This window comes from Narcine bancroftii, chromosome 11 (genome assembly GCF_036971445.1).
Source record: "Narcine bancroftii isolate sNarBan1 chromosome 11, sNarBan1.hap1, whole genome shotgun sequence".
Lineage (NCBI taxonomy): Eukaryota > Metazoa > Chordata > Chondrichthyes > Torpediniformes > Narcinidae > Narcine > Narcine bancroftii.
Genome location: NC_091479.1, coordinates 61745757 through 61765880, shown reverse-complemented (window position 1 = coordinate 61765880; position 20124 = coordinate 61745757). Strand labels below are relative to the sequence as shown.

The following is a 20124-nucleotide window of genomic DNA, read 5'->3' as shown; positions in this document are numbered from 1 at the left end:
AGAGAGAGAGAGAGAGAGAGAGAGAGAGAGTCCAAGAGAGAGACCGAGAGAGAGAGAGAGAGAGAGAGAGAGAGAGGGAGTGAGTTCCGGGTGCTAGATGTTAGCAGTGGCTTTAACTGCAAGCATTATATTTGGTCAAGTTGCATTCTTTGATTTTTAAAAATTTTAAATTTTTTAATGAATACATGCAGGCCATTTCAGCCCATGAACCCATACCGCCTAATTAACCGACAACCCCCGGAATATTTTGAAGGGTGGGAAGAAACCAGGGACCCCGGGGAAAACTCATGCAGACACAGGGAGAATGTACAAACTCCTTACAGATAGCGCAGGATTCAAACCCCGGTCCTGATCGCTGACACGGCCGCAGCACTGCAATAACTATGCTGCCCACACCCCTTCTTATGTTCCAAACTGGCTGCACGCTCAAGCCGCCATGCTTCACAAAAGGGTTGAAATGCTGGCTACCATTTGTGGCCCACCTGATGCACACCTTGGTCGATGGATTATGACCAATACAAGCTGCCAGAGGAAGGGGTAGAAGAGGGGATCATTTTTGCTCTCTTGTGCTGATACGACCACCAGCCTACTGCAGGGAGCGATATCTGTACCTGCAGGAAGACCACCTAAGGGCCTGACTCCACCTGGCTGGCTGTCAATCAGCCAACCTGAATAGACCACCTAAGCGGTTGACTTGTCTGGCTGTTAATCAGCGGACCTGAATAAAGACCTGAGCCGGCCCCTCCTGAGCCAGTCACACAGGGAGCCACCAAGGTATGAATTGGTGTTCAGACTTTTACTGGAATAAAGCTTGTTGGGCAGTCTTTCAAATTCTGTGCTTGCTCACTGCTACCTCAGCACACCACGACTCTTAAAGCATTGAGACAGATACATGGATAGAAAAGTTTTTGAAGGATACAGGCCAAATGCAAGCAAATAAAACTAGCATGGACAGGTTGGGCAGAAAGGCCCTTTCTGTGCTGTAAATCTCTGACCCTATCCATACACCAGCATATATACCCTACAGCAAACCTCAAGTAAACCAAGTCAGCATTTTTATTTTGTGGAAGTCAGCCCGCACCTGTCAAATTAAATCAGACTGCAAAAGAACACGCAGAAAAAGAATCTCTTCAAAGCACACAGATCAATTCCTATTTGGGAAGCGAGGATGACTGTCAGGAGATGTCTCAAACAGTCGTCTTTCTGAAGTCTCAGCTCTCACTTTAAAGATAGTATGCTTCTATATTTATTCAATTTCAAATGAGTAAGGGGCAAAACGCCCTCACTCTTAATATTACATTATTCTATATACATATAAAATTAGTTTCCCCATTCCAATGCCTGGCATTGGTGTTTACCTGTCACAAGCAAAATAGAATGTGTTGAGAAATAGAATTGCCTCGAGAAATACACGAACCATGGGTGTAAAGGGTGGGGCCAGTACCGTGCACACTGCACTCCACCTAAAAGCTCCTTTGCGCAGGCCCGAGGACATGTCCATGTCCCCCCCCCCCTCCATGTCCTCCCCCTCAAAAGATGCTTACAAACTCATGCAGACACAGGGAGAATGTACAAACTCCTTACAGATAGAACCATGCTAGACAAGGCTGACAGCCACTGACCTGAACGTCGGTCTGCCCTCATCGCACATGAACTCTCAGTGAAGTCCGCCTTGCAGATATAGGCAGCCTCCAAGAACGCGGCGCGGGCTACATACTCTACTGGCCTAGCAAGCCTATGGATGAACGACGCCTATCTGGTGTAGGCTTCATGGTCAAGAACTCCATTGCCTTCAAACTCGAAAATCTCCCGACAGGCCACCGGACCGGATCATCTCCATGTGACTCCCCCTTCAAAACAAGTGTCGCATCACCCTCATCGGTGTCTATGCTCCAACCCCAGGCGGAACAAGCAGAAAAGCACAAGTTCTACACTGATCTGCGCAACCTCATTCAACGCACCCTTACAGCCGACAAGGTTGTCATCCTTGGCGACTTCAACGCTCGCGTCGGCAAAGACTCAGAAACCTGGCCAAGAATCCTGGGCAAGCATGCTGTCAGCAAGTGCAACGACAATGGGTGCCTCCTGTTGGAGCTCTGCGCAGAACAGCGGCTTGTCATTACAAACACCCTTTTTCAGCAGAGGGACAGCCTAAAGACTACCTGGATGCATCCCCGATCCAAACACTGGTGTGAGAAAGAGACAAACGAGATGTGCTCCACACCAGGGTCATGCCCAGCGCAGAATGCCACACTGACCACCGGCTGGTTCGCTGCAAGCTCAACCTTCACTTCAAGCCAAAGCCCAGGAACAGTAAAGCCCCCAGAAAGAGGTTCAATGTTGGAAACTTGCAGTCAGACGAAGTGAGAGGAAACTTCCAGGCAAACCTCAAAGCAAAGCTGGAGGATGCAATCCGCCTCACGGACTCGTCCCCTGAAACCCTCTGGGATCAGCTGAAGACTACCATACTGCAATCCACTGAAGAGGTACTGGGCTTCTCCTCCAGGAAAAACAAGGACTGGTTCGACGAAAACAGGCAGGAAATCCAGGAGCTGCTGGCAAAGAAGCAAGCTGCCCACCAGGCTCACCTTACAAAGCCGTCCTGGCCAGAGAAGAAAGAAGCCTTCTGTCGCGCATGCAGCTATCTTCAGCGCAAACTCCGGGAGATCCAAAATGAGTGATGGACTAGCCTCGCCAAACGAACCCAGCTCAGCGCGGACATTGGCAACTTCAGGGGTTTTTACGAGGCTCTAAAGGCTGTGTACGGCCCCTCACCCCAAGTCCAAAGCCCGCTGTGCAGCTCAGACGGCAAAGTCCTCCTCAGCGACAAGATCTCCATCCTCAACCGATGGTCAGAACACTTCCCATCTCTTTTCAGTGCCAACCACTCAGTCCAAGATTCTGCCCTGCTCCAGCTCCCTCAACAGCCCCTAAGGCTAGGGCTGGATAAGGTCCTCACCCGGGAAGAGACATATAAGGCAATTGAACAACTGAAAAGTGGCAAAGCAGCAGGTATGGATGGAATCCCCCCAGACGTCTGGAAGGCTGGCGGCAAAATTCTGCATGCCAAACTGCATGAGTTTTTAAAGCTCTGCTGGGACCAAGGAAAGCTGCCTCAGGACCTTCGTGATGCCACCATCGTCACTCTGTACAAAAACAAAGGTGAGAAATCAGACTGCTCAAACTACAGGGGAATCACGCTGCTCTCCATTGCAGGCAAAATCTTCGCTAATATTCTCCTAAATAGAATAATACCTAGTGTCGCCGAGAATGTTCTCCCAGAATCACAGGCGGCTTTTGCGCAAATAGAGGAACTACCGACATGGTCTTTGCCCTCAGACAGCTCCAAGAAAAGTGCAGAGAACAAAACAAAGGACTCTACATCACCTTTGTTGACCTCACCAAAGCCTTCGACACCGTGAGCAGGAAAGGGCTTTGGCAAATACTAGAGCGCCTCGGATCCCCCCCCAAGTTCCTCAACATGGTTATCCAACTGCACGAAAACCAACAAGGTTGGGTCAGATACAGCAATGAGCTCTCTGAACCCTTCTCCATTAACAATGGCATGAAGTAAGACTGCGTTCTCACACCAACTCTCTTTTCAATCTTCTTCAGCATGATGTTGAACCAAGCCATGAAAGACCTCAACAATGAAGACACTGTTTACATCCGGTACCACACGGATGGCAGTCTCTTCAATCTGAGGCGCCTGCAAGCTCACACCAAGACACAAGAGCAACTTGTCTGTGAACTACTCTTTGTAGACGATGCCACTTTAGTTTCCCATTCAGAGCCAGCTCTTCAGCGCTTGATGTCCTGTATTGCAGAAACTGCCAAAATGTTTGGCCTGGAAGTCAGCCTGAAGAAAACTGAGGTCCTCCATCAGCCAGCTCCCCACCATAACTACCAGCCCCCCAACATCTCCATCGGGCACACAAAACTCAAAATGGTCAGCCAGTTTACCTATCTCGGCTGCACCATTTCATCGGATGCAAGGATCGACAACAAGATAGACAACAGACTCGCCAAGGCAAATAGCGCCTTTGGAAGACTACACAAAAGAGTCTGGAAAAACAACCAACTGAAAAACCTCACAAAGATTAGCGTATACAGAGCCGTTGTCATACCCACTCTTCTGTTCGGCTCCGAATCATGGGTTTTCTACCGGCATCACCTACGGCTCCTAGAACGCTTCCACCAGTGTTGTCTCTGCTCCATCCTCAACATTCATTGGAGCGACTTCATCCCTAACATCGAAGTACTCGAGATGGCAGAGGCCGACAGCATCGAATCCACGCTGCTGAAGATCCAACTGCGCTGGGTAGGTCACGTCTCCAGAATGGAGGACCATCGCCTTCCCAAGATCGTGTTATATGGCGAGCTCTCCACTGGCCACTGTGACAGATGTGCACCAAAGAAGAGATACAAGGACTGCCTAAAGAAATCTCTTGGTGCCTGCCACATTGACCACCGCCAGTGGGCTGATATCACCTTAAACCGTGCATCTTGGTGCCTCACAGTTCGGCGGGCAGCAACCTCCTTTGAAGAAAACCACAGAGCCCACCTCACTGACAAAAGACAAAGGAGGAAAAACCCAACACCCAACCCCAACCAACCAATTTTCCCCTGCAACCGCTGCAACCGTGTCTGCCTGTCCCGCATCAGACTTGTCAGCCACAAACGAGCCTGCAGCTGACGTGGACATTTACCCCTCCATAAATCTTCGTACGCGAAGCCAAGCCAAAGAAGATATCGACCTCTAATTGTGTGAAGATGCAAGCCCTCTTCATATCTGTCCTTGTCAAGCAGATTGGGTGCCATTTTTCACAGCATGTTGCAAGGTCATATTGGCCGCTGGCTAACTGCTTTCAGCCATCTTGTGACACACTGAAGGTTTGTCGGCCATCTTGTCTGCCTCCAAATTTTAAAAGCAGCAGCTTTAGAATTGGGATATATGACAAAAGCATTGAAATGTAGGTGAGATATATTATTTTCTTGGTCCCGTTTTCTTGAAACAGAATTCCCTGTTCTTTCCATTCATTGCTGCAAGAAACATTTTGTTTTTAGCTGTGATATTAAGCCTTCTTTGGTAACAGTCTGAAATGATCCTGCTGTAAGTTGCAGTGATGTGCATTTTTCATGTTGGCAGATATTTGCTACCATCTCATACTCAGCTTGATTCAGCAGATGGAACGCGGAAAGTGTCATCCCCGGCTTTCTGTGATCTTATTTGAAGTGATGGGATTTGGGCAGGATGTGCAAATGGATGGGGGGGTGGGGGGGAACACATTCTTTTCACCATACCTACTTGTTCTTCGCTGCTTTACTTCGAACAAGTTGGGATGATGTCTTGCTGTGTATCATGAGTTTGGGGGATGGCAAACCTTGTCCCTCCTCTCATCATTGGTGGATCTGAATCACCCTTGCCAAAGGCACCATCCCACTGATAGGCATCTGGGTCCGAAGTCCATCGCAAATAGAAGCAGGAGACGGCCATCCGATACTACTCCACCAGTCAATATGATCGTGGCTTATTTGATGGTGGACTCAGCTCCCCATAACCCTTAATTCCCTTATTCTTCAGAAATCTAACTCTTTGTGTCTTAAAAGCATTCAGCAACGTGGCCTTTTCTTCCTTTGCACAGATCCACTACTCTCTGGGAAATGCAGTTGCTCCTTGTATCTGTCTACTCCCCTAACTCTCAGGCCCATGTCCCTTTTGTTCTTGCCTCATGTTCCTCATTCTGTCTTATCCACTCCTTTAACAAATCTATTTCTGTGAAATTCCCCCGAAACTCCAATGAGTATTGTCCCAGGCTGCTCAATCTCCCCACATTTGTTAGCCCCTTTATTTCTAGAATTGTCTAGGGCAGCGGGGTTAGTGTAGCAGCTAGCACAATGCTGTTACTGTGCCAGTGCGGGGTAGATAAAATTCACACTCGACTAGAAGGAGAACAAATGCTTTTATTAGCTTACATCATAGGTCAGATTCATGAATAGGCTTCAGAGGGGTTCTGTGTTTAGGTGGGAAACCAGGGCCCAGGGGGAGGAGTTGGGAGGCAGGACCATTCGTCAGTACCGGTAACTTCTAGTGAATCCCAGTTGACTACATTCACCCCTTCCTTCTGAATTAAGGGTCTGTGGATGAAGAGAACAAAGAATCAAAAGTCAGTAATAGACACAGAAAATAAATAGTGACCATATTATTTACAGATTCAGGCGGTCTGGGGGTCTGGAGATCCTGATGGAGCGCCTTAGCACAGGGGGGTCTTGGGCTCCTCGAGTCTCCTGGTCCACCTGTGATGTAAGGGTAGTGGGCTGGGGCTCCGGCTCGACAATAGGGGTGGGGTTCACTTTCCTCCTGAACTGGGTCCCCTGAAGCCCTGAGTGGGCGTGGGGGGAAAAAGCCTGGTAGCTTGTGGGACACCTGAGACAACACATCCTCTCTTCCAACAGGTGCCAGGTCGTTGATGGAGACGGTGTCCTCCCTGTCATCCGTGTATTCCACATAGGCATATGTGGGGTTGGCATGGAGCAATTTCACCCTTTTCACCAGGTCTTGCTTCTCCTCACGTGCTTTTTGAGAAGGACCGGACCAGGCTGGGAATGTAGTCCCTGATGCCAACCTTCTGTCGAATGTAAACATGAGCTCATGCGGAGTAACACTGGTCACAGTGCAGATTGGCAACCAGATTGAGTGGAGCGTGATGGGGAGGACATCCTGCCAGCGTAAGTCTAGAAGGCCTTTTTGCTTCAAGGCAAGTTTGACAGCCTTCCAGATCGTGGCGTTCCCTTTTTCAACCTGCCCGTTCACCCGGGGGTTGTAACTGGTCGTCCTGCTGGACGTGATGTCCCCTCATTAGCAGGTACTGATGCAACTCGTGACTCATGAAGGCTGAGCCCTGGTCGCAATGAATATAGCCGGGATACCCGAACAGGGTGAAAATAGAGTATAGGGCCTTCATACGGACAAGGCGGACGTGTCTGGGCACAGGATGGCGAATGGGAAGCGGGTGTACTCATCAATGACTGAGTGAAAGTAGATGTTACCATTCGTGGAGGGGAGAAGTCCCTTATAATCCATGCTGAGCTGTTCGAAGGGCCTGGATGATTTAATCAGGTGTGCTTTTGCAGGGCAAAAAATGTGCGGCTTACACTCACCGCAGACTTGGCCATTTCCCTGATGTCTTCTATGGAGTAGAGCAAGTTGTGGGACTTGACAAAATAAGCCATGCGGGTGACCCCTGGATGGCAAAGCTCATTGTGTATGGTCTGCAGTTGACTGGTGTGCGCGGAGGCACAGCATCCCCTGGTTAAGGCATCTGGAGGGTCGTTAAGGGCCCCTGGCCGGTAAGTGATGTCAGGACTGTAGGTGGAGAGTTCAATCCTCCACCTAGAAATTTTGTCATTCTTGATTTTTTTTCCCCTCTTGGAGTTGCTGAACATGAATGCGACAAAGTGCTGGACAATGAGGAGTATAAATCTTGTACCAGCCAGGTAGTGCCTCACGGCTTCTACAATGGCCTGAGGCTCCTTTTCCATATATGGGTTCTGAATCTCATGGCCTTGAAGTGTCCGTGAAGAAAAGGCCACCATCCTGCCCGTCTGATTGAGAGTAGCGGCCAGAACGTCACTTTCCAAAACGTCACTTTCCTTTTGGAAAGGTACATTCTCGTTCACCACGTGCATAGCAGCTTCGCAATGTTACTTCGGAGGTAATTAAAAGCATTTTGGGCTTCGGCCGAAAAGGGGAAAGTGGTGAACTTTAAGAGGGGATGAACCTTGTCGGCGTATTGAGGGACCCACTGGGCGAAATATGAGAAAAACCACAGGCATCTCCTCAAAGCCTTTATAGTTCTGGGGAGGGGAACCTCTAACAGGGGGCATATCCTATCAGGGTCAAGGATAATGACGCCATTCTCCACTACATACCCAAGTATAGCCAATCATGTAGTCATGAATACACACTTGTCAGAATTGTAAGTGAGATTCAGGGCTCTTGCCATGTGGAGAAAGCATCATCGTCTTCCATGATGTGGCCACAGATGGTTACATCGTCGAGTTAGGGGAAGGCAGCCTTCAACCCGTACTCATCCACCATCCTGTCGATCTGCCGCAGGAAAATAGACACCCCATTGGTAATACCGAAAGGGACCCTCCACAACTGATAGAATTGACCATTCGCCTCAAATACGGTCATTAGAGTGGGGGCTGCCAAAGTGGGATCAGCTGGTCCTTGGAGGTGCTCACCCAAGAGCGCAAGTTTGTTGGCCTTGAGGTCATCGTTCTCAAGACTGGCCTGTTCCAGTGATTTGGCCAGCTCAACGTGGCTAGTGAGGTCCTTCCTTCCTGATTCGAGCAGTCGCTGCTTCACATACCTCAAGCGGACCCCTGGACCAGGGTGTCCCAGATCTGTTCATTTTCTCGGACGCGGCCTGAAGTGGCTTCATACCTGCATTTCTTAACCAGCATCTGCAGATCCAGCAGGTAGTCATTGACCGACTCTCCGGGCTGTTGGTGGCATTGGGCAAGCTGGTGCCTCGCTAGGACCTCGTTCAGGGCCTTCATGTAGCGGGCCTTCAGCCCCTTGACAGTGGCCTCGTATGTCGGGCAGTCTCAGATGACTGCGTACCCCTTTGTCCCTACCCTTGAGCACCGACTTCCGGAGCTCGTCTGTATGGAAGACGTCCCTAGTCAGGTTCAGACTGCCTGGAAGCAGTCCAGCCAATATGTGAACTCCTCAGCCATGCTGCGCGACTGGGGGTCTATTAACAGCATACTGGGCTTGAGTAATGCCTTCATCCTTGTTTGTTAAGCTAATAAAATTGTAGTGTAGATAAAAGCTCACACTCGACTGGAGGGAGATCTAACACTTTTATTAGCTTACAACACAGGTAGGGTTCACGAATAGGCTTCTGAGGGGTTCTGGGATTAGACAGGAAACCAGGGTTATATTTCAGCCCCAGGGGGAGGAGCCGGGAGACGGGACCAGTTGTCAGTACAGCACACTTTTAGTGAATCCAAGTTCGCTACAGCCAGCGACCAGGGTTTGAAGAATTTGTACGTTCTCCACGTGTCTGTGTGGGTCTCCTCCGGGTGCTCTGGTTTCCTTCCGCTGTTCAAAAACATACCAGGGGTATAGATCATTTGGGTGTAATTGGGTGACACAGGCTCATGGGCGAATAGGGCCTGATACCATGATATATGTCTAAATATAAATTTAATTTAAAAATCAAGCAAGTGAATCTCCTCTGTACCATCTCCAAAGCCACTAAGGAGACTAGAACTGCATTCCATACTCCAGGTGTGGCCTCCTCAAGCTGTTCTCTTAAATTCCATCCCTCGCATTTGGGCAGACACATCAGTCAATGCCCTTTGATGGATATTTGATTTATTCAGAACAGTTGCCCTAATGATGACCCTCATCCATATTCAATGAACAGCGCAGCCTGCATTCCCTTCATCTCATCCTGAATGTGAAACAGAAGGAGCTGTTTGTCCAAGTGAGTCAGCACTTCAAAGCAGCCCAGTGGATGATGGTCAGCACCGATTCCATGGGCTGAGGAGCCTGTTTCTGCGCTGCATCTCCCTGGCTCTCAATCTCTCTTTTCTCAGCCGTCCCCCACCCGTGCACCCCCCCCCCCCAAATCCCTTAAATCCTTCCATCCCCAGAATTATATCAAGTGGTCTCTTAGATCTGTTGGTGCTGTTGTCCTTGTGGTTAACCCCAAGCGTTTCTCTTTGGGTGAAAGGTTTTGCCAGATTTTCCTTCTGTCTCCTCTGAGTTTCCATATTCAGTGTCCTTTAGCTGTGGTCGTTTTGTCTTCCCTGATCAAGTGGAGCTGAATCCCTTCCGTGCCCTGTATCTAATTTCCTCTTTGATGTTGTTCTCCCCCTCATTTCTCCATTAGTGGTGAAGCCATCTTCCTCCACATGAAACCTTCGAATCAAACTCTTTCTGCTCACTCCTGCCCCAAAATTATTTCTTGGATCTCTTCCATTTTTTTTCATTTCTCTTGAGAACTTCATACTTCAAGCTGAACCAAAGATAATATATCAAAGTAGGTTTTGCTTAAATGAATGTTTTGCAGTTTGTGGAACAATTCACAATTATTTGGTGTAGTTTTATTTGAATTTGCTTTTTTAAGCATGGGGCATTTAAGGCGTAGCGGTTAGCGCAACACCGTTACAGCGCCAATGATTGGGACTGGTACTTAAATCCCGCACTGTCTATAAGGAGTTTGTACACTCTCCCCGCGTCTGCGTTGGGTCTCCAGGTGCTCCGGCTTCCTCCCACTGTTCAAAACTGACCGGGGTGTTGATTAATTGGGTGTAATTGAATAGCACGGGCTCATAGGCCAAAATGCTGTATGTCTAAATTAATCTAAATAATTTTTCGGCAAGGCCAGCTATTATCAGCCATCCCTAATTATTGTTGAGAATGTCTTCCTGAATTACTGCAATCTTTTTGGCATGGGCATTTGTACACGTGCTGTAGAGGAGGGAGTTCCAGGAATTAGGCCCAGTCTGGATGACGGACATGTCAGGAAGGTGTGCCAAGTGGAGGGTGATGATGTTCTTCTATAAATTCTTGGTGGAAGGCGCGGGTGGATGGGGGGCTGGGGTCACAATTTTGAAAGATGCAATTAGATGAACCTGGAGTGCATCCTGTTGATGGTGTATATCACAGCGGCTGTGCATTGTAGTGGAGGAAATGAATGTTTAGAGTGGTTGATTCAGTGCCAGCCATGTGGGCTACATTCGCTGGGGGGAGGGGGTGCTGTCAAATTTTTCATGTGTTGCTGGAGTTGTTGTCATCTTGGCCAATGGAGTATATTTTACCATCAATGGACATATGCCTAGTAGATGGGGGAGAGGCTCTGGGGTCTCAGAAGGGAATCGCCGGCTACAGAGTACCTCCTCTTCTGATGTACTCTTGTAGTATATATACAATTGATGTAGTTGAGCTTCTGGTCAGCAGTAATCCCCAATTTCTTGCTTTTGAGGGATTCAGTGTTAGTACTCTTGTTGGATATCTTCATTGCCTCACACTTCTGACTTTCACTGTCAGTTCCAACACTGAACTCTTGCCTGTTTCAACTAATTTTGCGCCAAATGTTTCCACCTCAAGTTGATCCATATGAATCATGTGTGAAGCATGGAATGGGAAAATGGTTACAGCACAGAGGGAGACCATTTGACTCATTGTGTCCCTGTGGGCTCTCCACCAAGCAGCTCACCAGTTCCAACACCTTATATCCCATCTGAGCCATCTCCAACCAGATAACATTCACATCGACTTCTCCAATTTCTCTTAACCCTCTCTTCCGAGCCTCTCTTTCTCTGTCCCTGTCCCCTTCCTTTCCTCTAGCTCCCCACCTCTGTCCCTTCCCTCACACCTATCGGAGAGCTCTCCTCTGATCACCTCAGCTCTTTTCTACCTTCCCACCTGTATCCACCTGACCTCTTACCCATTAGCCCGCGCACCTCCCTTCTTCCTCCCCCCTGCCTTGCCTTCTCAACTGTTTTATTCAGACACCGTCTTTGACTCTTACCTGATGAAGTGGTCTAGGCACAAATCGTTGGTTAACCTTTGCTTCCTCTGGATCCTGCGTGACCTGCTGAGTTTCTCAAGTATGAACTCCAGCATCTGCAGACCTTTATTTATCTCACCAGTTCCCAAGCTTTGCCCATTTTCCTTCTTCACATATTTATCCAGTTCTCTCTTAAAGGTCCCAGAGGACTATCCTCAAAGACCCCCCCCCCCCACCACCACCGCCCGGGCCATGCCCTTTTTGCTCTGCTACCATCTGGGAAAAGGCCCAGGAAAGACGAGCACTCAGTGGCACAAGGACAGCTTCTTCCCCACTGCCATCAGATTCCTGAATAATCAATGAACCAGAGACTGCCTTACATTTCATGCACTGTAATTTTTTATATAGTAATGATGTAAGATGGTTATAATATGAATGTTTTCACTAAGATTCTGCTGCAAGCACTGAATTTCATGACTTATTCGTGATAATAAATCCTGATTCTGGTTCTGACTGGAATGGAACCTCCCTCCAGCATATCTGCTGGGAATGCATTCCAGATTCCAGCCATACGCTCGTTTTTTTCTTCACGTTGCTCATAATTCAGCTCTTTATTCCATACTGTGACCTCCGCTGATTGACCTCCTTCACCAAAGTTCCGATTGTCCTTCCTGTTCAAACTCGTGATTCCAAATACTCCCATCATTGCCTCCTTTCAGCTTCACTTTCCTTCAAAGAAAATGCAGCCCCAGTTTCCATCTGGCGATTTGGTTCCACTTTCAGGAATCCTTCTCGGGAATCTCTTCTGGACCCTCTCAGGTCATTCCTTAAATGTAGCAGCCAAGTGCTCTTTAAGAGTTTAGCAAGATCTTTGTGTTTTTATGTTTTGCCACACGATTGATAAAGCCCAGATGATAACAATGGAACTCGTAAGTGCATTACTGTGAACAGTGGTGTGGATTTTCAGCAAGATTTATCTCTGTATTTATTTATGGTCGTTCTTTTGTGACTCAACAGGTCCACCAGGACCCCCTGGAGGAGTGAGAGTCGAAAATATCCGAGATACCTCCGTGACTTTGTCCTGGAGCCGAGGAACAGATAATCACAGCCCAATCTCCAGGTACATCGTCCAGCAGAAGACTTTGGATTCTATCAATTGGAAAGATTCCAAAACAGGTCAGTCTGAACTCTCTGATATCAGGACTTTCATTGAACAATATGCCACGTTGGAAATGAAATATATATACTGTTATATTTAAACAAGAAAGTCCGCAAATGCTGGGGTTGAGTGCAGTGCACTAACATGCTGGAGAGTTTTCCCAGCACATTTGTGTATTGCACACTATTGCATTTGTTACTTTTTATATTCTGCAATGTGAACGAAAACAGCTTTTTGATTTGTTGGAGTACGGTGAAATTGGGCGAATAATGAAACATAATGTACTTATTCACTTGGTCGTACATGAGCTAATATGTTTGCGTCAGATTCCTGGTAACTACTTCAATGCAGCAAGTTGAATGAATATTTTGAGAATGTGAAAGTCAAAGTGGAGGCCTTTGATTTCAGGTTGTAGTCACTTCCATGCGCCTGGTTCCATTGTGGCTCAACATTGGTGTCAAAGACCAATACCACCCCTGTATGTGTTTTCTGATGGGACCTTTAAGTTGGGAATCAGCCAAGGTTGGGAATCTCTGGAGGGAACTGTATCAAAGACTGGTCCAGTCAATGAACTGGATGCCAGTCAGTGGAAGGAGTGTTTCCTGTCATTTGATGAGGCCATTCCTATCGCAGCACCCGCAATCCATTTCCAAACCCTGTCATATAATCCATTTGTGAAACGTGCTGTCAAAGTTCATGGTGCCCCAGTTGAAATTTAATTGAAGGTTGAATATTTTGGTGTTGGCCATCTGGTTTGAAGCCGTGCTCTCCGTACTTTTTCCCCATTAGATCCTGAGGATATTGAAGGGAACCTGGAAACCCTGAAGGTTGTGGATCTAACGCCATGGATGAATTATGAATTCCGTGTCATTGCTGTAAACACCCTGGGACTGGGAGAGCCCAGCATGCCCTCTGCTAAAATCAGGACTGCTGAAGCAGGTGAGTTGGCAGCTGCCGCAACACTCAATTTGCATCTTGCACCTCGTGATAGATCATGGTAGAGGTCCCAATGAATTCTGCAAATCTCCCAAAGGAGATCCAGTTGGTTAACAGCAGAATTATTTCACCAATGTGGACTCTGACCAATATCTGATTGCAAGTCACAGCCGCATCATTCCACTTCCCTCACTTCTCAAAATGTTTGGTATTCTTCCAAACACCCAACTGATTTTAATTTCCTAAGGGAAGAGGTTGTCATGGTTTATGACTCACATCATGTGAAGCCTCTCACTAAAGTTCCATGAAGTACATGTTTTTTTTTTTTTTTTTTATTTTTTTTTTTTTTTAAATTTTTTATTTTTCACACCATAAATCACAATAGCCATGATATACACTTTTTCTTCATGAAGTACATGTTGAGGGCTTTGTGGTTTGCTCTTGTTCCTTGATATTGATGCTCTGTTTTTGGCACCTGTTAGTTTACTGCACAGGATGACAAGCTCGAGCAATAGTCAATCAAGACCCTCTGAATGTGAACAAGGGATTTTCCTGATGGCCAGGAGATCCCATTGAAAAATTGTTCCAGTCAACTAGTTTATTGCACCGTAAACATTTTAAACATCCACTGAAATTAGACATTGTAAATGAAATGGTATTTTAACAGTGCAAAATTGAATTGAATTTATGGACAGTTTGAATGATCTGATTTTGAAAATTGGAGCCATCTATGGACAGTGTTGCTTGTGATAAATGATTGGCAGGTGGGCCATTAAAATAACAGAGATTTTAGTCTGATCCTCTGATCCTTGAATACTTTTGGATCGAATGGAGTTTAATGAGTTTTGAAGGGACTAAGACTGCTTGTTGGAGTGGTGAATGAGTTTCTGCGAAGCAACGTTCCCACCCTGAAGTTCGAAATGTATGTTTTATTTTTTTTATTAAAAAGAGCCATCCACATCTCTGAGGGGTTGGTGGGATTTGAAGAAGATTTCATTCCACTAATTGTGTTGTGACCAAAGGTAATGTGCCTTCACCTTGGTTTGCTTCTGGCCAGTGGCCATTGGATGCATTATGTCAAGAGCTGAATGAAACCTCTGCCTATCTCGTCCTGTTGCAATGATTGTTGCCCAAAGTGCACAGTGAGTCCAGATAGAAAGCCCTTAATGTGTGGTTCTTTGTTCATTGAGTTCTGACAAAGGATGCAAGAGTTGTGATTGAGAACGGAAGGAGACGGATGGGCAAAGTAAATGGATTTTCTTAGATGGGAGGAAATACATTTATTATTTGACCCCTGTGAGCTATTTGGAATATAAGCAAGACAACCTCTAATCTTGGAAAGGCAGAATCAATTCAGTGTTCACTGTTTTCTATTCACAATTAGTTATCAAAATTGCAGGGCATTTTTCAAGAATTATATTTGGCTGAAAATGCTTTCAGCTCACTTCACGATGTCAACTTGTTTTGAAGTAATATTCAGCCTCGCCTGCATGATGAACAGAACAGGATCAGGATGTAATGGCTCACAACTCCCCCAGCTCGCACGTTGGAGCACTTCAGTACGTCCACAATCCAAGCACTCCAGCTACTGCAACCTGATACAAATGCTGGTTAATAGAAATAAAGTCAATCAACGTGATGTGCGTGTGTGGTTCTCGAAGACGTAGGAAACTACAGCTGTCGATTTAGGGAAGAAGCAGCTTGTAGCATGCTGAAGGTGTGGAGTTCAATACCCTCCCGATTGTGAATGGTCTCGTCCCAGTTTTGGAATTGCTATTCTTGTTGGTGCAGCTTTTTAACATCAAGGTGGATTGGCTGCAGGGTGATGTTGCGTGGATTGTGGAGAAGATGAAAGCAAACTACAACCATGTCTGAAATAGCTTTGGATTTGGCAGAAGCCTCTTGCCCTATGGGTTACCCATTGGCGATCAATGACGTTGTCTTCACTATTGACATGGTAGATTTCCATGCACATAATTTGTGGGCGTGGGTGCAAGTTTTAGCAGATCTTTTGAAGAACCTATATGTGGCATCCTTTACCTTGCGAGTTCTTTCATTCATTGTGTAACTCGGAGACTCATGTCTAAAATCTGCTCGATTCTATTGAAATGGCTCCATCAGTAACGATCTGCTGTTGCTAGGGAAGGGGGTGGGGGGTTGCTGGTTTGTGGAGGGTGGAATCGGCTTCCATGATTACTTTGTGGCAGAAGCTCAGCGGGTCAGGCCACATCGAGGAGGGAACGAGATAGTCAACGTTCTGGGACTCATGGCCAAACATCATGTGCTGATGCACAGTCTCGACCCAAGGCATCGACAGTCTCTTACCCTCATCACACAGTGCCTGACCCACTGAGGTCCACCAACAATTTGACTTTTGCTCCAGATTCCAGCATCTGCAGTCTATTATCTCTATTATCCTGTAGCCCGTGCGCTGCTTCTTTAGAACATTATTGCTTTGTATATTTATTTCTGAAAATGAAGCAGCTTGTACACATTTGTAAAGGGTAAAATAATGCAGTGCAGTGGCATGGACTTAGGGACATCAGCACAAGTTCCATTCTATCTTTTTTAGCACGTTTTAAGTTTGTGCCTTTGCATAGCATCATGTATGATTTAATGCCAAGCACTGCAGTCATGACCTGGCAGGGTTGTCTTCCACGCCGGCATTCCCAAAGTTGCTGAATGTCAAGGATACTCTGAATGGGATCACAGGAGGGAATGTTGTAGCTTTGCATCATTCCCTAAAGTTACCTCTCTCTTCTTGGTTCATCTACTCCCTTGTGGGGCATCTCTTTTGCCTTTGTGCATCCATCTGACATCTGTCAACTTAACGTCTGTTTTAATTTTCTGATCTGAATCTGCGATGTATTTATTTGTATTTTTTTTCAAATGATGGAAATACTTTAACTGGAGGTCAGGTGATGTGAAGTTGGGAGGGCATTGCAATCTAGTTGAGTATAATCACCAATCAAACCATTTGCATCCACTGTTATCCAGTTGTGTTGTAGTGTTGCCATCTTCATCTCCACATGAAGTAGATTTTGAGTGTCTTCCTTCCTGTAGGTTCAAAATGTGGTGCGAGATATATTCATTTGTCTCCATTGCACATTCACATATTTCTTCTTGGGTAGATAATCTGACAATGGAATCTTGTCAACACATCTTTTGCACCCTATTCCCTGTCTTTGAAGTTTGAGATGAAATGGTGTTTGTGCATTTCGTAACGGCTGCTCGTTTTGCGGTTTTACTGTCTGTGTATAAGTTACTTCCATCAGTGACATTTCACCTTTTGACACTCTCTTGAGAATCAAATGGAGTTCCATCAAGTTTTGCCATACTCATTGATTTTGAGAGACTTTGTATAACCTTGTTGACTGAGTACCCTCCGTGTAACTTAGTGAACAAATTACAAGTGTGAACTATTTCTCCAGACAATTTTTGTATGTTCATCGCAGCTGGGATCTTAATGAGACAGCTTCAGGTACAGGAGCAGGGTTTCCCTATCAAAAATATATTTTCTAATGTTACATTCAATCCAACTTACAGCAGCAAGGTTGAGGTTCTCCATTCAACAAAAAAAGGATTCTGCCGTTACATCATGGAGAACATCCAGGGAAAATAGACAGGGAAATTGGGTTGATGGAATTGCTTTGAAAGACTTGATGGGCTGAATTGCCTCTTCCAATACCAACAAGGATATGTTCTAAAACATTTCACGCAAATGAGATACTTTTGATGAGTAGCCACGTGTTGTAAAAATGAAATGCAGAAACCAATGTGCACACAGGAAGATTCAAAAAGTGCGAATGTGAGGTTGGAATCACAAGATGAAGGATAATGTTTTTTAGAGTAGGTCACATTCAAACACTTTAAAACAGATCTTTATTAAAATACTGGAGTTCTGGTCATCCTAGACATTTCGGCCCTAGAGCCTTTGCAAAAGCTTTGGAGCGCACCCAAGAGACTTCACTAATAAATAGTTGTTTACAAAAAGGCAACAGATGAAAGAACTTGACAGAGCTGCATTCTGTCTGGAGGGGAACTTGCTGTTCTAGGAGGGTCATGTGGTTTTGCAAACAGAGAGAGTCAAACAGGCTTTTCTCTCTGAGAGAGAGAGAGAGAGAGAGAGAGTGATTTCAGTTCTGCAGTTTTACAGTCAGCAGCAGTAGCTGGGACTGGAACAGGACAAGCTGGCAAGCTTGTGGAAACCCCATTTGGAAGCTGGGTTGTGAGTGCTTAGTTCAGCCTGGTCAAAGCCCTTGTGGTTCATGCAAGAGGTGAGGAGTGGCTGTCTAATGTTCCACTTGAAATAAGAGAAACAAAAAGGAACTGTGGTGAACTGAAAGAAAAAGGTTATCATCTGGAGAACCGTGAGGGGGCAAGTTTCGTCAACAAGACACTGAAGTGGCTGATTAAAAAGGAATCAGTTGTGGGTGTTCTAGAACAATGAATCTCTCTCTAAAAACTGACAAGAACCTCCCTGAGCAGTAACCATTTAACTTTCAAGCACCAAAGCCTGGTGAACTTTATAAATGTTAAAATCTGTGCACAGTAGAAGAATTGCCTGCAACCAGTGAACTTGGAGGAATGAGAAGTGAGATTGGACTGTGAACCAAGGAATTTTCTGAACTTACACACACATTACATGCACGTGTGCTTAGAATTAGAAGGGGGTTAAGTTAGGTTAGTTAAGTCAATAGTGATAAGTTAAAGTGTGACTCTGTTTAAATGTTTCAAGATAATTAAAAGCAACTTTTGTTTGAGTAACCCTTTGACATGGTGAATATTTATTGCTGCTGGGTTTTGGGGTCTTCTGGCTCGTAACAATAGTTATTGGCCAAGGCAACATTTCATCAAAGATAACATGATGTTTTCAATCCTAATGTCAACCTTCACCTTGAGAGAAAAGACAAGTCATCTTATCTGAGAGGAGGCATCTCAGTCAACAGGATTCTCTTGCACTGCGTTATTTAGCCCCAACCAGAATTTTATACTCGGGCCCCTACAGTGCAGTCAAAATCTACAACTTTCTCCCTCAGAAGCAGAAATCCTCCTATTTCTAAGCCCAATGGTTGTAGCTGTTAACTGAATGATGAAAAATCTCTCATGTGAAAAAGAAACCAAAAGACACCAAAAGCTCTATGTTCATCCCTGGAGTCATTAAACCCAAACTCTGTACAAAGCAATGGTAACAGAGCACAGGAGAAAGACCAGGGAGTTTAGGTTCCACCTGGCTTGGTGCAGTCAGTAGATATGGAGAACCCTTGCCAGAGGAGACAGGAGGAATGAACATTATTGCCAATAAAAGCTGCCCACCTGAAGGGACCACAGAACCATTGAACTTCAAGAAATTTGGTCCAAAGTAAAAACAGAATATGCAGGAAATAAAATCATTTTGGCTTATTAACTAAAGGCTGTTGCTCTACAAAGTCAGGGAATTCAGACAGAGGTGACAAATTTGTCCAGATGGACATATAAGCAGTAAATAAATGAAAAGAAAATGAAAAGAAGAAAATCGGCTGGAGAAGCTCAGTTGGTCAAATAGGGTCCTTTATGTAGCAAAGATAAAGATACAGAACCGATGTTTTGGGTTTGAGCCCTTCATCAAGGTATGAGAGAATGTCAACAGGTGTCCGAACAAAAAGATAGGGGTGAAGGGGGGCAGCAAAGGTAGGAGATAATAGATGGAAAAAGGGGACAGCAGCAATGAGGGGGAGGAGGGATGGCTGTGTGAGTAAGGGGGGAGGGGAGAACTGGAAGGACAGGAAAAGGTGAGGGGAAAGAAAAAGCAAGCAAGTTTGGCAGAAAGCAGAGAAGTCAATGTTAATGCCATTTGGTTGGAGGGTGCCTAGACAGAAAATAAAGTGGTGTTCCTCCAATCTGCAGGTGGTCAGGGTGGGACAGTACATAGGCCATAGACAGACATGCACATATGGAAGTGTGACTCAAAATTGAAATGGATGGCCACTGGGAGGTCGCTGTGGTTATGAATGGTGAGGGGATGCTCAACAAAGACAACTCCAAGTCTGCGACCGGTCTCTCTGATATAGAGAACACAACAAAGGGAGCACCAGATACAGTAAATAAGTCCTATGAATATAGAAATGAAGTGTTGCTTCATGTGAAAGGCCTGTTTGGGTCCCTAGATCATGGTGGGCTAGGAGTTGTGGGCGCAAGTGTTGCACCTCCTGCAGCCATAGGGGAAAGTGCCAGGCAGGGATGATAGGTGGGGAGGGATGAGTGCACAAGGGAATCATGGAGGAAGCTGTCCCTGCAGAAGGCCAAGAGGGGAGGAAAAGGAAAAATGTGTCTGATGGTGGGATCTTGTAGTAAGTGCCGGAAATTCCAGTGGATGATGTGTTGGATGCAGAGGCTGGTAGGGTGAAGATGAGGGAGCTTTTATGTTTGTTGTATCTGGGGGCAGAGGAAGTCCAGGTTCAGGAGCGGCAAATAGAGGAGATGCAGGTGAGGGCTGAGTTGATGGTGGTGGAGGGG

General features: G+C 46.1%; 1 protein-coding gene across 5 annotated transcripts in view; it reads left to right on the top strand.

Annotated features, from left to right (window-relative positions):
* The window catches only part of LOC138745797 (contactin-1-like), a 314963-nt gene that overhangs the window by 100874 nt on the left and 193965 nt on the right, over positions 1-20124 (top strand). For all 5 annotated transcript variants that reach the window (XR_011346518.1, XR_011346517.1, XM_069903109.1 and 2 more), the window contains exons 14-15: positions 12552-12710; positions 13483-13632. Coding sequence is in view for 3 of the 5 variants with exons in the window: in XM_069903109.1 (XP_069759210.1) it covers positions 12552-12710; positions 13483-13632 (309 nt within the window). In the remaining 2 variants the exon portion in view is untranslated. The remainder of the gene's footprint in view (positions 1-12551; positions 12711-13482; positions 13633-20124) is intronic.